Below are 15,581 nucleotides of genomic sequence, written 5' to 3' on the forward strand. Positions count from 1 at the left end.
TACAACTGAAATCAATGCATTATAAAACAGTCAAGTGTTTGTCTAGAAAAATGGGACCTATCAAGTATCTTACAACATCATACATCATGTATTAAAAGGACAAGGGAAACATGTTTAACAGCTTTTTAATTTAGAAATGGATACTTGCAACTGCACATTGATATGCATAAACACTTTCCCAGACATACGATACAAGATACGATGAAGCAAGCAGGTAACCACAGCTATGCAGACGGTTCCACCATCATCCCTGGGAGATGGACTCCTAAATGTTCCTCTCCACCTCTCACCAGACATCATGTACATGGAGACGGGTGGAAGACCGAGGGCCACCGAGTGTTGAAAGAGCTTAACAGGGATGGCTGTTCCTCAGAGGTAGCACTGTCTGGTGCTTTTCATCTCCCAGGCACTTCATCCATCTATTCATGTCACTAATTGCTCATTGAGTGAATAAACTAGATTTGTTTTCCACAACTTTATGTAATGTATTTATTTGACAGTAAAACCAGCACACTGCTGCCGGGGCTGCCCAAGCTCTCACTGGAGCTACCCACGCTCTCACTGGAGCTACCCACGCTCTCACTGGAGCTACCCACCCGCTCATTGAACTACCCACCCGCTCATTGAACTACCCACCCGCTCACTGGAGCTGCCCACCCGCTTATTGAACTACCCACCCGCTTATTGAACTACCCACCCGCTTATTGAACTACCCACCCGCTTATTGAACTACCCACCCGCTTTAACTACCCACCCGTGAACTACCCACCCGCTTATTGAACTACCCACCCGCTCACTGGAGCTGCCCACCCGCTTATTGAACTACCCACCCGCTTACTGGAGCTGCACACCCGCTCATTGAACTACCCACCCGCTCACTGAACTACCCACCCGCTTATTGAACTACCCACCCGCTCATTGAACTACCCACCCGCTTATTGAACTACCCACCCGCTTACTGGAGCTGCACACCCGCTCATTGAACTACCCACCCGCTCATTGAACTACCCACCCGCTTATTGAACTACCCACCCGCTCATTGAACTACCCACCCGCTCATTGAACTACCCACCCGCTCATTGAACTACCCACCCGCTCATTGAACTACCCACCCGCTCATTGAACTACCCACCCGCTTATTGAACTACCCACCCGCTTATTGAACTACCCACCCGCTTATTGAACTACCCACCCGCTTATTGAACTACCCACCCGCTTATTGAACTACCCACCCGCTCATTGAACTACCCACCCGCTCATTGAACTACCCACCCGCTTACTGGGGCTGCCCACCCGCTTATTGAACTATCCACCCGCTTATTGAACTACCCACCCTCTTACTGGAGCTACCCATCCCTGGTTGAGAGAGGGTTAGGGGCATGTTGACTTGCTCATCTCCGTCTGCACCTCCTTAAGGAAGCGCTCCTCCAGGGCCGTGGTGTCGTACTCTTTCAGCATGTCATACTCCCGCCAGGGCTCCGCCCACTTCTGGGCGTGCTCCAGCTTCTCGGGCGACAGACACAGGTCGAAGCGGATGCCCTGCACGTTGTACTTGGGCCGCTCCCAGCGCTTGGACCACGGCTTAGGACGCATCCGCACTCTGGTCTAGAGGGAAGAGAGATACAGGTCAAACCAATACTGCCCTGTACAGACAGGCCTCGGGTGATGAATCTGTACCAATCATGGCTTTTTTGCATGTTCGTTAAAAAAATAAAAGGCCACTTCTATGTTATGAGAACTGACTTCAATTGTTAAGTGAAACATACGTCTAAATATGAAGTGTCTCAGCATCGCGTTAAACAGAATAAACAACTCAAGTTTGATTTGAGCTGACTAACAGCCATATCTGTTGTTCATTCAGAGGTCAATATGATTGATTGATTAATAACTGTGTGTCATGAGAGAGTGGAAGCCAGACACGTACTTTATTGACGGGCACGTCCCCGGTGACAGAGTGGGGCACAGGCTTCATGTCCAAGTTCACGGTGCTGTACTCGGGCAGGGCATCTCTCAGGTACATCAGATTGTTGTCCAGCCTTTTCTCCAGCTTCAGCACCTCCAGCTGCTGCAGCCGTGGGCTATACATTTCATAGCAGATCTCAACTCCTGAGGGAGAGAGAGAGATACACTCAGCCAATAATTATCATGGCCTAGGGCAAATTCCCGTCCTGGAGGGCCGAGAGTCTGCAAGTTTGTACTTGATCGATCAATTAAGCTCATTGATTAGTTAGGAACTCCCCTCACCTGCTTGTCTAGGTCTTAATTGGACACAAATTGAAAGGAAGTAACAACAGCCAGCAGACAGTCCTCCAGGAAGTGTGTGTCACCCCAGGCCTTTAATCAGAGTTCACAGGCACTAAATCAAGTCTGCCCACACCTGGTCCTGGGGTGGCCCTCTGCTGGCTTTCACTACGGTCCTAATCTAGAACACCTGACTACACTCAACAAAATCTATAAAACACAACATGCAACAACTTCAAACATTTTACTGAGTTACAGTTCATATGAGGAAATCAGTTAATTGAAATAAATTCATTAGGCCCTAATCTATGGATTTCATATGACTGGGAATACAGATATGTATCTGTTGGTCACAGATACCTTAAAAAAGGTAGGGCCATGGATCAGAAAACCAGTCAGTATCTGGTGTGACAACCGCTTGCCTCATGCAGAGTGACACATCTCCTTCGCATAGAGTTGATCAGGCTGTTGATTGTGGAATGTTGTCTCACTCTTCAATGGCTGTGCGAAGTTGCTGGATATTGTTGGGAAATGGAACACACTCAATGGGTGACATGTCTGGTGAGTATGTAGGCCATGGAAGAACTGGGACATTTTCAGCTTCCAGGAATTGTGTACAGATCCTTGCGACATGAGGCTGTGCATTATCATGCTGAAACATGAAGTGATGGCGGCAGATGAATGGCACGACAATGGGCCTCAGGATCTCGTCACGGTATCTCTGTGCATTCAAACTGCAATCAATAAAATAAAATAGTGTTTGTTGTTCATAGTTTAAGCATACCCATAACATATCCCCACCACCACCATGGGGCACTCTGTTCACAACGTTGACTTCAGCAAACTGCTCACCAACACAACACCAAACACGCTGTCTACCATCTGCCTGGTACAGTTGAAAACAGGATTAATCCATGAAGAGCACACTTCTCCAATGTGCCAGTCGCCATCATAGGTGAGCATTTTCCCACTGAAGCCGGTTACAACAATGAACTGCAGTCAGGTCAAGACCCTGGTGATGACGAAGAGCACGCAGATGAGCTTCCCTGAGACTGTCTAACAGCTTGTGCAGAAATTCTTTGGTTGTGCAAACCCAGTTTCATCTGTCCGGGTGGCTGGTCTCAGACAATCTCGAAGGTGAAGAAGCCGGATGTGGAGGTCCTGGGCTGGTGTGGTTACACGTGGTCGGTGGTTGTGAGGCTGGTTGGACGTACTGCCAAATTCTCTAAAACAACGTTGGAGACAGCTTACGGTAAAGAAATGAACATTGCATTTTCTGGCAACAACTCTGGTTGACCTTCCTGCAGTCAGCACACCAATTGCACACTCCCTCAAAACATCTGCGGCATTGTGTTGTGTGACAAAACTACACATTTTACAGTGGCCTTTTGTCTCCAGCACAAGGTACACCTGTGTAATGATCATGCTGTTCTTAATATGCCACACCTGTCAGGTGGATGGATTATTTTTGGAAAGGAGAAATGATCACTAACAGGGACAACAAATTTGAGCACAACATTTTGGAGAAATAAGCTTTTTGTGCGTGTGAAACATTTCTGGGAACTTTGAAACATGGGACCAACACTTTACGTGATGCGTATAGATTTTTTTGTTCAGAATAATTTGCTGCTAACCAGGAGAGTGATAGCATGCCTATTTAAAAACATGTTCTTTCTTATTGAATCTCTATTTAACTAGGCAAGTTAGTTAATAACAAATTCTTATTTACAATGACGGACTACACCGGCCAAACCCAGATGACGCTGGGCCAATTGTGTGCCGCCCTACACGACTGCCAATCACGGCCGGTTGTGATACAGCCTGGATTCGAACCAGGGTGTCTGTAGTAACGCCTCAAGCACTGAGATGCAGTGCCTTAGACCGCTGCGCTACACGGGAGCCTACCCAGTAGCTCTACAGGAAGTATTGGCCACCCATGAACTAAACCAATGGAAACTGATGTTCTACACTTCAGATTGAATAGTGTCACAATGGGTTCTACGCTTCAGATTGAATAGTCACAACTGATGTTTCAGACTCATCCAACGGAGATATTTATCCAGGAAACAATATAACCTTCTATGCCACTGATTTAACCTCCAGAAGAGCCTTGGCGGCACACACACTGTTGTGTACTTCATGACTATCCCCACCTTGGCCGTCGATGATATTCCTAAGGACAAATGTGGCTCCCAGTCCATGGCCACCTCTCTGGATGCAGATGCCCATAAAGCGGTTGGTTTTGCCGCTGGCATGAGGGTCCGCCATGGTCACAGCTAAGACACTCCCTGCAAAACACAACGACTAATTTAAGTCGATCAAAATCAAAACATTCATTTGATAACAGCTTTAAAAAGATAAAGGTCAGTAATCGCTCCTCATCATGTGATGAGATATACAATACAGAGCCTTCGGAAAGGTATTCAGACCCCTTACCCTTTTCCACATTTTGTTACGTTACAGCCTTATTCTAAAATGTATTTAAATGTTTTTCCACACACAATATCCCATAATGACAAAGCGAAAACAGGTATTTAGAATTTTATGTACATTTATAAAAAATTAATTACAGAAATAGCTTAAATACATAAGCTATGAGACTTGAAATTGAGCTCAGGTGCATCCTGTTTCCACTTATCATCCTTGCAATGTTTCTACAGCTTGGAGTCTACCGGTGGTAAATTCAATTGATTGGACTTGATTTGGAAAAGGCACACACCTGTCTATATAAGGTCCCACAGTTGACAGTGCATGTCAGAGCAAAAACCAAGCCATGACGTTGAAGGAATTGTCCGTAGAGCTCTGAGACAGGACTGTGTCGAGGCACAGATCTGGGGAAGGGTACCAAAACATTCCTACCGCATTGAAAGAAGTTTGGAACCACCAAGACTCTTCCTAGAGCTGGCCACCCGGCCAAACTGAGCAATCGGGGGAGAAGGGCCTAGGTTAGGGAGGTTACCAAGAACCGGATGATCATGCTGACAGAGCTCCAGAGTTCCTCTGTGGAGATGGGAGAACCTTCCAGAAGGACAACCATCTCTGCAGCACTCCACCAATCAGGCCTTTATGGTAAAGTGGCGAGACGGAAGCCAAAAGGCACCCAAAGGACTCTGATCATGAGAAACAACATTCTCTGGTCTGATGAAACCAAGATTGAACTCTTTGGTCTGAATGCCAAGCGCCACGTCTGGAAGAAACCTGGCACCATCTCTACAGTGAAGCATGGTGGTGGCAGCATCATGCTGTGGGAATGTTTTTCAGTGGCAGAGACTGGATGACTAGCCAGGATCGAAGGAGAGATGAACGGAGCGAAGTACAGAGAAATCCTTGATGAAAACCTGCTCCAGAGTGCTCAGGACCTCTGGTGCTTCAACAAAGTACTGAGTTAAAGGGTCTGAATACTTATGTAAATGTAATATCAGTTACATATACTTAATACAATTGCAAAGATTTCTAAAAACAGTTTTTGTTTTGTCATTATGGGGTATTGTGTGTAGATTGATGAGGGGAAATTTTGATTCAATTTTATAATAAGGCTGTAATGTAAAAGATATGGGAAAAGTCCAGGGTTCTGAATACTTGTAGTTTTTTTGTTATGGTATACCATATTAGTAAATATTACATTGTAATTGTTCATTGGAGCTGGTGTTTTGTAAATGTCTAGTATAGCAGAGAGAGCTTGCAGTCTTTCTGCAATTTGAAAATTAAACTGAACACACCACACACACACACACACACACACAAAACCTGTATGCAGACTCCTAATTTGCAGAACTCCACCCGTCGAACAGGAAGGTGTAAAGCTCACAACACAAAACAGATATTCAGCAGTGCTCTTAGCATTTGGTCTAAGTAATACATTTGCCAATTCAATGGATTTATAATTGTTGGAAATAAATAAGCAGAAGACAAAGAGACACCATGACCTATTCTAAACTGGGATACCCAAGTTCAACTGACTCACATTCTCACATTTTCAAAAGTTAAAGTAAACCGTACCCATTAAAGGAGAGACGGTGGTGAAACAATGACCTCTAAACATTTCCTTCCTGAGGAGGATCTCTGCTGACCTGTGTAGAGGTCGACCTCTAGTCCTGTGTACACACAGCGTCTGCAAAGTTCGTCTATAAGAATTCTGGAAACAGAAGGGCACTCAGGAATGTCCAATGTGCCAGAAAATAATGTCAATGGACGACCCTCCATGTAACCTGTCCACCCCCCCCCCCCCCATGGGCTAGGTCTGTCTTCTGTGCACGGCTCTGCAACCTGTCCCCCCCCCATGGGCTAGGTCTGTCTTCTGTGCACGGCTCTGCAGCCCATCCCGTGCCCCCCCCATGGGCTAGGTCTGTCTCCTGTGCACGGCTCTGCAGCCCATCCCGTGCCCCCCATGGGCTAGGTCTGTCTTCTGTGCACGGCTCTGCAACCTGTCCACCCCCCCCCCATGGGCTAGGTCTGTCTCCTGTGCACGGCTCTGCAGCCCATCCCGTGCCCCCCCCATGGGCTAGGTCTGTCTTCTGTGCACGGCTCTGCAGCCCATCCCGTGCCCCCTGCCTTTAACCCTGCTTTTAGTGGAACCTGGAACTGCAAGGCAATCCGATTGTGCACCGCTCAGGAGCCATGACCAATGTATAATTGTCCTGCTAATAACAGGGTTAATAATATATATGTGAGAATATCCAAGGGGCTTTTATATAATTCTAAATTAATAATAAATCGCTTTGTTTAAAAAAAAAAAAAATTCGGAGATGATTTCGTTTTCAAATAACGTTTAGTTTCTATTTAGGTTTATGTCACCCATTCATTGTCACAGACACAGTAGGACCCAATAGCATAATCAGTGCTCTAACTCCCCCTTGTGCTGGTCTGGAGAAATGAAGTGGTGACGCAGGGTACAGTACTAAACCACAAATGACCTCTAAGTCCCGCAGCATAATCACAAAACTTTTAGTGGGGCAACCACTGTAGGGGATACATTGGCTGTGGCTTGTAGGGGATGTGCTACCAAACTGGATGCAACATGCCCCTGATACTGCGACGGTGTTAAGCCTAATTGATGTATTCAAAGTAATATTTATAGTATGCTGGCATTCATATTTCCATCAATGTTTTTGTTATTTTAAAAATATATTTAATAATTGTTTTATTCTGTCCATACTTAGTTTAGCACCTGATGTTTATGTCCCAATAAACAGACTTACTGAAAAATATATCTTCAAATACACTGATAATTAATAAATGATTAAACAAAGCTCAGTGTTTTTATTATGTCACGAGGGGTGGTAGGAGTTGTTTTTATTTATTTATTATGTTGTTGGGAAATGAAGAGATTAATTCCCGATGTCAGGATGGTAAGTTTGTGGTTGAAGATATCCCTCTAGTGGGTGTGGGGGCTGTGCTTTGGCAAAGTGGGTGGGGTTATATCCTGCCTGGTTGGCCCTGTCCGGGGGTATCGTCGGATGGGGCCAGTGTCTCCCGACCCCTCCTGTCTCAGCCTCCAGTATTTATGCTGCAGTACTTTATGTGTCGGGGGGCTAGGGTCAGTCTGTTATATCTGGAGTATTTCTCCAGTCTTATCTGGTGTCCTGTGTGAATTAAGTATGCTCTCTCTAATTCTCTCTCGGAGGACCTAAGCCCTAGGACCATGCCTCAGGACTATCTGGCCTGATGACTCGTTGCTGTCCCCAGTCCACCTGGCCGTGAAGCAGGGAAACGTTTTAAATTCCTCACACAACACTGCTAATGGCCACATTGGCAGCTCAGCATGTGTGATGGGTGCCAGATTAAGAACTGGTAAGGATGCTGTGAGCAAGGAAGCCCTTCAGTTAAGCAGCAGAGTGAAGCCTGTTACATTAGCAATCCAATAAATGCTTTACAATGATGACTGAACGCAAGTAGCTTGATTGCAACAGAATTGATCAAATTTTCAGCATGGTTCGTTGAATGGCGCTCTCAATAGACTGTTCTGTACAAGGCTGGCTAGTAGCTTAGCCCTTTGATCAGGACTCTCAGTTCCATTATATTATACATACGAGTCATTGGACGAAGGCGTCTTCTGTAGAGGGGAGATTTGTTAAGCACCCCGGTGCTCAAATCTCAACATGAACATACGCTGCTTGCGGTACGGTATTGGAAGCGTACAGACCTCAGTGTTCCCACACGGCCATATCTCCATGTTACAAAGCTTGTTGATGGAAAGCAGACAGAGGAAAAAAGAGGACCCTCTGTGTTAATTAGCCATCTAGTACGGTCCGAATACCTGCGTGTAAGAGTCACTGGGGGAGAGTAGCAGACATACAGTTTTGTCAGTTGGTGTCACCCATAGCTGTATGAATCTGTAACTGCTACAGTGTAGTTTAGTAGGATGGAGGCTCCATAGCTGTATGGATCTGTAACTGCTACAGTGTAGTTTAGTAGGATGGAGGCTCTATAGCTGTATGGATCTGTAACTGCTACAGTGTAGTTTAGTAGGATGGAGGCTCTAGCTGTATGGATCTGTAACTGCTACAGTGTAGTTTAGTAGGATGGAGGCTCTATAGCTGTATGGATCTGTAACTGCTACAGTGTAGTTTAGTAGGATGGAGGCTCCATAGCTGTATGGATCTGTAACTGCTACAGTGTAGTTTCGTAGGATGGAGGCTCTATAGCTGTATGGATCTGTAACTGCTACAGTGTAGTTTCATAGGATGGAGGCTCTATAGCTGTATGGATCTGTAACCGCTACAGTGTAGTTTAGTAGGATGGAGGCTCTATAGCTGTATGGATCTGTAACTGCTACAGTGTAGTTTAGTAGGATGAAGGCTCTATACCTGTATGGATCTGTAACCGCTACAGTGTAGTTTAGTAGGATGAAGGCTCTATACCTGTATGGATCTGTAACCTCTACAGTGTAGTTTAGTAGGATGGAGGCTCTAGCTGTATGGATCTGTAACTGCTACAGTGTAGTTTCGTAGGATGAAGGCTCCATACCTGTATGGATCTGTAACTGCTACAGTGTAATTTCGTAGGATGGAGGCTCTATAGCTGTATGGATCTGTAACTGCTAGTGTAGTTTAGTAGGATGAAGGCTCTATACCTGTATGGATCCTTAACCGCTACAGTGTAGTTTAGTAGGATGAAGGCTCTATACCTGTATGGATCTGTAACCGCTACAGTGTAGTTTAGTAGGATGGAGGCTCCATAGCTGTATGGATCTGTAACTGCTACAGTGTAGTTTAGTAGGATGGAGGCTCCATAGCTGTATGGATATGTAACTGCTACAGTGTAGTTTAGTAGGATGGAGGCTCTATAGCTGTATGGATCTGTAACTGCTAGTGTAGTTTAGTAGGATGAAGGCTCTATACCTGTATGGATCTGTAACCGCTACTGTGTAGTTTAGTAGGATGGAGGCTCCATAGCTGTATGGATATGTAACTGCTACAGTGTAGTTTAGTAGGATGGAGGCTCTATAGCTGTATGGATCTGTAACTGCTACAGTGTAGTTAAGTAGGATGAAGGCTCCATACCTGTATGGATCTAACTTCTACAATGTAGTTTAGTAGGATGAAGGCTCTATACCTGTATGGATCTGTAACCGCTATAGTGTAGTTTAGTAGGATGGAGGCTCTAGCTGTATGGATCTGTAACTGCTACAGTGTAGTTTAGTAGGATGAAGGCTCTATACCTGTATGGATCCTTAACCGCTACAGTGTAGTTTAGTAGGATGGAGGCTCCATAGCTGTATGGATCTGTAACCTCTACAGTGTAGTTTAGTAGGATGGAGGCTCTAGCTGTATGGATCTGTAACTGCTACAGTGTAGTTTCGTATGATGAAGGCTCTATACCTGTATGGATCTGTAACTGCTACAGTGTAGTTTAGTAAGATGGAGGCTCTAGCTGTATGGATCTGTAACTGCTACAGTGTAGTTTAGTAGGATGGAGGCTCTATAGCTGTATGGATCTGTAACTGCTACAGTGTAGTTTCATAGGATGAAGGCTCTATACCTGTATGGATCTGTAACTGCTACAGTGTAGTTTAGTAGGATGGAGGCTCTAGCTGTATGGATCTGTAACTGCTACAGTGTAGTTTAGTAGGATGGAGGCTCTATAGCTGTATGGATCTGTAACCGCTACAGTGTAGTTTAGTAGGATGGAGGCTCTAGCTGTATGGATCTGTAACTGCTACAGTGTAGTTTCGTAGGATGGAGGCTCTATAGTTGAATGGATCTGTAACTGCTACAGAAAGTGCATCTTTTTTATTTAAAGGATTCTTTCTTGCTGATGAAAGAGAAAGGGTGTTTGTCTTGAAAGCCGTAACACAAGCTTGGGGATTGTAGTTCGAGGCAGTTGCGGGCAAAATGAATGGCTGAGAACTGTAGGGAGAAGGCAGATTGCCGCCTAGAGTTTGAGAGAGCTAGCTAGTAGCCAAGATGGGATGGTGTGTATTGAAGTCTCATTTATAAACCAACTGTCTCAAAAGGTCTCTTACCAACATAAAACTCCGGAATGTTGAGCACTTTCCTCCTCTGGATCATGTCTTTGCGCTCAATGGCGAACTTCAGTGGGTTTATTCTCTGTCGGGGAGGGATGAATTCTGGACTCAGGAACCTGTATTCAAAAACAGAATCAAAACAGGAATGGAATGATATCATGTTGCATAATTTCTGATAAAATAGGAGGAATTACAACAGGAACCTAACTATAAATCACATTGTAGTTTGTGTTATCATGCCAATGTTTGACAATGACAGAAATTGAGGTGGCAAGAACAACTATAGGACCAGGTTAGCATCACATCACCATGTGTTCAGTGTTATGAACATGTTAGCTAGAATGCTCTTACTTTCGCAGTGAAGCCTCGGACTGTGTTTTGTCAATTATGACAGGTTTTGGTGGAGGGGTGAATTTTGTTGGCTTGCCACCGTCACTCCCCTCGTCGAGGCGACGCATAGACGTGGACAAGAAACCTAAGGAGGAAACAAAAGACTCCGTCTGTTTATAATATTAAACCTTTTAACAGCAATGTCGCACTAGAACAGCCGCTAGCTAGCTAACACCAATGTAATTTTGTTAGACAGTGACTAGCTAGCTGGCTAACGTAGCTAGCTAGCAACGTTTAGGTCATTTGGGGCTAAATCTTGCTAAGGAATACCCAACGCATTGCTAGCAACCATTAGAGATATACTTATTTTATAATTCCATGTGACTTACGTTCATTTTGCTGTTGTATATTCCGTAACAGCCTTATTGAAAACATAACTTTGTCAAGCCTTCTTGTGCAAGCAGCCATATTGGAAGCTGACCTTCGCTGTCACATGTGAATTGTTACGGAAGCCGAAAAGGGATGTGTCTCAAGAGACGCAACATGCACATCATCCTTTCATCCACACGATGTCACTAAAGACATAGGCTACATCAAAGAGCCACCGGTAAAAATGACAAGGAGGAGACGGAGGAAGAGGAGGATGGTGGTGTTGAATAATTTCAGCATTTCAATCAGTCATAATAATTTCAGTTGATTCTAATGCCGAAGATATAACCTACTGTGCTTTAGCAATGAGGAGGATCCACTGAAGGAGAGCTTGAACCACTGCCCTGTGGTTACAGTGTGAATAGCGTGCCCTACACTACCATCTGTGACATAAAAGCCTGGGCCTCTTGGTACAGGCAGTATACCTTGCCATACAGATGCTACACTATTCCCACCCTGCGTCCAAACCCCAATGCAAACCAGGGAACATTTCCAACTAGGTTCTGAGAGATTCCATCAATGTAGCAATTAAAGAGGATCAGCCAGTGCCATGTTTAAACCATGCCTCTTGGCCAGGGTTTCCCAAACCTGGTCCTGTGGACCCCAAGAGGTACACATTTAGTTGTTTTTCCCCCCTGACACTGAATCAAATAATACATTCTTGATAATGGCTCCATTATTTAAATAAGTTGTGTAATGCTTGGGCAAAAAACAAAATGTGCACTGGCACCCCTTGGGGTCCCCGGGACCGAGTTTGGGAAACGCGGGCCCAGAGGCATCCTTCTCACAAACACAGTGGCGACCCGTCATTCTGGGCCCAACTGTTTTGAGCCCCATTGTTTGCAAACAATGTAAAAAATATATATATATATATATATATATATATATATATATATATATATACACTACCGTTCCAAGGTTTGGGCTTACTTAGAAATGTCCTTGTTTTTGAAAGGAAAGCAAACATTTTGTCCATTAAAATAACATCAAATTGATCAAAAATACAGTGTAGACATTGTTAATATTGTAAATGACTATTGTAGCTGGAAACAGCAGATTTTTTATGGAATATCTACATAGGCGTACAGAGGCCCATTAACAGCAACCATCACTCCTGTGTTTCAATGGCACGTTGTGTTAGCTAATCCAAGTTTATCATTTTAAAATGCTAATTGATCGTTAGAAAACCCTTTGGTTATTATTTTAGCACAGCTGAAAACTGTTGTTCTGATTAAAGAAGCAATAAAACTGGACTTCTTTAAACTAGTTGAGTATCTGGAGCATCAGCATTTGTGGGTTCGATTACAGGCTCCAAATGGCCAGAAACAAACAACTTTCTTCTGAAACTCGTCAGTCTACTCTTGTTCTGAGAAATGAAGGCTATTCCATGCGAGAAATTGCCAAGAAACTGAAGATATCGTACAATGCTGTGTACTACTCCCTTCACAGAACAACTGGCTCTAACCAGAATAGAAAGAGGAGTGGGAGGCCCCGGTGCACAACTGAGCAAGAGGACAAGTACGTTAGAGTGTCTAGTTTGAGAAACAGATGTCTCACAAGTCCTCAACTGGCAGCTCCATTAAATAACACCCGCAAAACATCAGTCTCAACTTCAACAGTGAAGAGGCGACTCCTGGTGCTGGCCTTCTAGGCAGTTGCAAAGAAAAAGCCATAACTCAGACTGGCCAATAAAAGATTAAGATTGGTAAAAGAACACAGACACTGGACAGAGGAAATCTGCCTAGAAGGCCAGCATCCTGGAGTCGCCTCTCACTTATGACGTTGAGACTGGTGTTTTGCGGGTACTCTTTAATGAAGTGATCCCAAACTTTTGAACGGTAGTGTATGTCATTGAGTTAATAAAGCCACATACAAACATGACCTATTTTTTGTTTTCTTGAGTAAGGCAGCTCCAAAATGCAGGTGTTAAGCCTAGCTCAGTGCTTTCTGTGGTGGTGGGGCAAGCCAGTAGAAAATATGGAGCGTTGCACAGTGATTGGCTCAGTGTTCAGTCACTCATGGGGACAATACGTCACTGTCAAGTCTAAGGGCAGAGCACCCCTTGGGTGCTGCCATAGAGTTAGTTTAGAAGTGCCCATCCAAGAAAGTCATTGGCCACAGATAAAATTACTGGCCCAACTCTCCACTAGGCTACCTGCCGCCCCAAGTGGCTATTTTCCAAGTTTAAAATGATAAACATTCAAAATTGGCCACACTGTTAACGAAGCATGATTTGGGCCGTACTCTCTCCGAACTGCGAAAACTTGACTTCAGTGAGTTCAATACAACTGGGAAGTCAGGAATAAATGAGCTCCGACTGGGAAAATTTGTTTTGAATGGTCATCCAACTCTGACTTGTAAATCCGGCCTCTTTCTAGAGCGACTTGAAGATCAATGACGTCTTCATAATTCGACCTTGTTCCCAGTTGTTTTGAAAGCATCATAAATCCAGAGAATGACAGACTTTGATGACAAAATTTGCCCACGAAGGACTGCCACGCCACTTTCCTGTTCAAGTGATCACAGCACAACAAGGTGAGTCCAAAATGTATTGTATGCTGCTGCATAAATAATGTATTATGCCAGGGAGATATGTATACTGTAGCTAAGAAAGTAATACTGTGTATGTTGTGTAGTAAGCTGTTAGTAGCCCATGTGCCTCACCCTAATAATTTGGTATTTTTACCCGTCTTAAGTTTTCCTACTGTTCTGACTCGGTGGTGCACATGTAGCCTATAACCTGTTTAAGAGAAATGTAATCATTGAATATTGTAAGAGCTTTCATTGTCAGCTTTTATGCCCCCTGTATGTATCCTACCATTCTGACTTGGTGTACAGGAAGAACACTGTAAGAACGGCCCATGTTCTGAATTCTGTCACTGTACATTTCAAAAGTGCTAAACAAATAGTTATATTGACTACGTCCATCCTCGCTCGCTCATGAATGTCATAATTGAAATTACGGATTGCCTGTTACACGCTTGTCGTCCCCTTATACCATAGTTTGTATATCTCAATTGTCAGTAGAAACCACATTTGTTTAAGCAGGTCAGCCATATCAGCCATGCTTTTTAAAAAGGCAGTAAATAAGGCTGAATGAACTGTTTCACTGCCACTGATGATAGGCAGGTGTAGCAGTGGTAAGGTTTTGGGACTGCTGTTGGGACAGTTTTATGTAGGTCCTAACAGTTTGTGGGCAGCATTTGTCACCGTTATATTGCAATTAATGTATTGGTTAATGCTGTGTTGTGTAGTGGCTTTGCTGACATGCAGTTTTTTGCCCCACCAAGATTTACATGCTAAAATCGCCACTGCACAAGCAGGCTGGTGACATTCTGTGACAATCTCAGTAATATGCGAAGAGTGCATAGAACTGAACATTTTAAAATTGTTTTCAATTCCATACATTTACTGATGTAAATTTTTTCTAATTACTTTGCATTTATCTTGTTGAATGCATCTGATTTTGTACCTGTCATCTTTGAATTGTGGTATTTTTGTTTATTTAAAAAAAATCTAATCCGAATGACAGAACCGAAGTTTTCTCTGGGAAGAAATAAAGTTATTTATATTATATTTATGAATGGATACAAAAATGGTTATAATCGCTTGTATATAGTGACTGTCCACCCAGAGACTTTACTGATGCAGCGCCACTGAACCGCGGGCATTGAGACCATGCGGATACCGCTCCTACAGGTGGGCCAGCCAGCCACTTCCACACGCAGTTGGAAATCTAAGTTTCCAAGTGAATTGCTGCTTGGGTCGAGCTCTCGTTCCTTCTCTCCTCCGAGGAATGATGAGGTGATTCGGAGCACCAACAATGGGACCGAGCATGTATTGATGCTTGCCACGCAGAACCTAAACTCAAAAGCAACCCTGGACCTTCAGAACGTGGAGGAGAAGTAACTCCAAAACGTCTCGCTGTTTCAAGGATGTTCTTCCCAGATGTGCCTCTCTCAGCCATCAATTACGCGCTCGTGTTGGGAATAACGTGTCTGACGGTCTTCTGCAACTTCACCAAAAGTTCCTCTGAGTTTTCAGGTTGGGAAAGCATGCTTACCCCAGTCTAATTGATGCTGCGTTTGTTTTACCATTGTAGTCTATACTTGGT

The 15,581-nt window shown here is 44.2% G+C and overlaps 2 protein-coding genes across 2 annotated transcripts in view; one reads left to right on the forward strand and one right to left on the reverse strand.

Moving 5' to 3' along the window:
* Positions 1-1,237: 1,237 nt before the first annotated feature.
* On the reverse strand, positions 1,238-11,534 carry mrpl19 (mitochondrial ribosomal protein L19). The gene is made up of 6 exons (XM_029651960.2): positions 11,428-11,534; positions 11,060-11,183; positions 10,706-10,824; positions 4,395-4,529; positions 1,925-2,106; positions 1,238-1,605 (listed from the first exon to the last, which is right to left on the reverse strand). The coding sequence occupies exons 1-6, from the start codon at positions 11,504-11,506 to the stop codon at positions 1,372-1,374; spliced, it is 873 nt and encodes a 290-aa protein (XP_029507820.1). The 5' UTR covers positions 11,507-11,534; the 3' UTR covers positions 1,238-1,371.
* A 3,671-nt stretch (positions 11,535-15,205) lies between these two features.
* Positions 15,206-15,581, forward strand: part of LOC115124113 (protein eva-1 homolog A) — a 240,956-nt gene continuing 240,580 nt past the window's right edge. Inside the window, exon 1 of the mRNA XM_065008645.1 lies at positions 15,206-15,511. Within this exon, the coding sequence (XP_064864717.1) occupies positions 15,403-15,511 (109 nt within the window). The 5' untranslated portion in view covers positions 15,206-15,402. The remainder of the gene's footprint in view (positions 15,512-15,581) is intronic.

This window comes from Oncorhynchus nerka, linkage group LG24, assembly GCF_034236695.1.
Source record: "Oncorhynchus nerka isolate Pitt River linkage group LG24, Oner_Uvic_2.0, whole genome shotgun sequence".
NCBI classification, from domain to species: Eukaryota; Metazoa; Chordata; class Actinopteri; order Salmoniformes; family Salmonidae; genus Oncorhynchus; species Oncorhynchus nerka.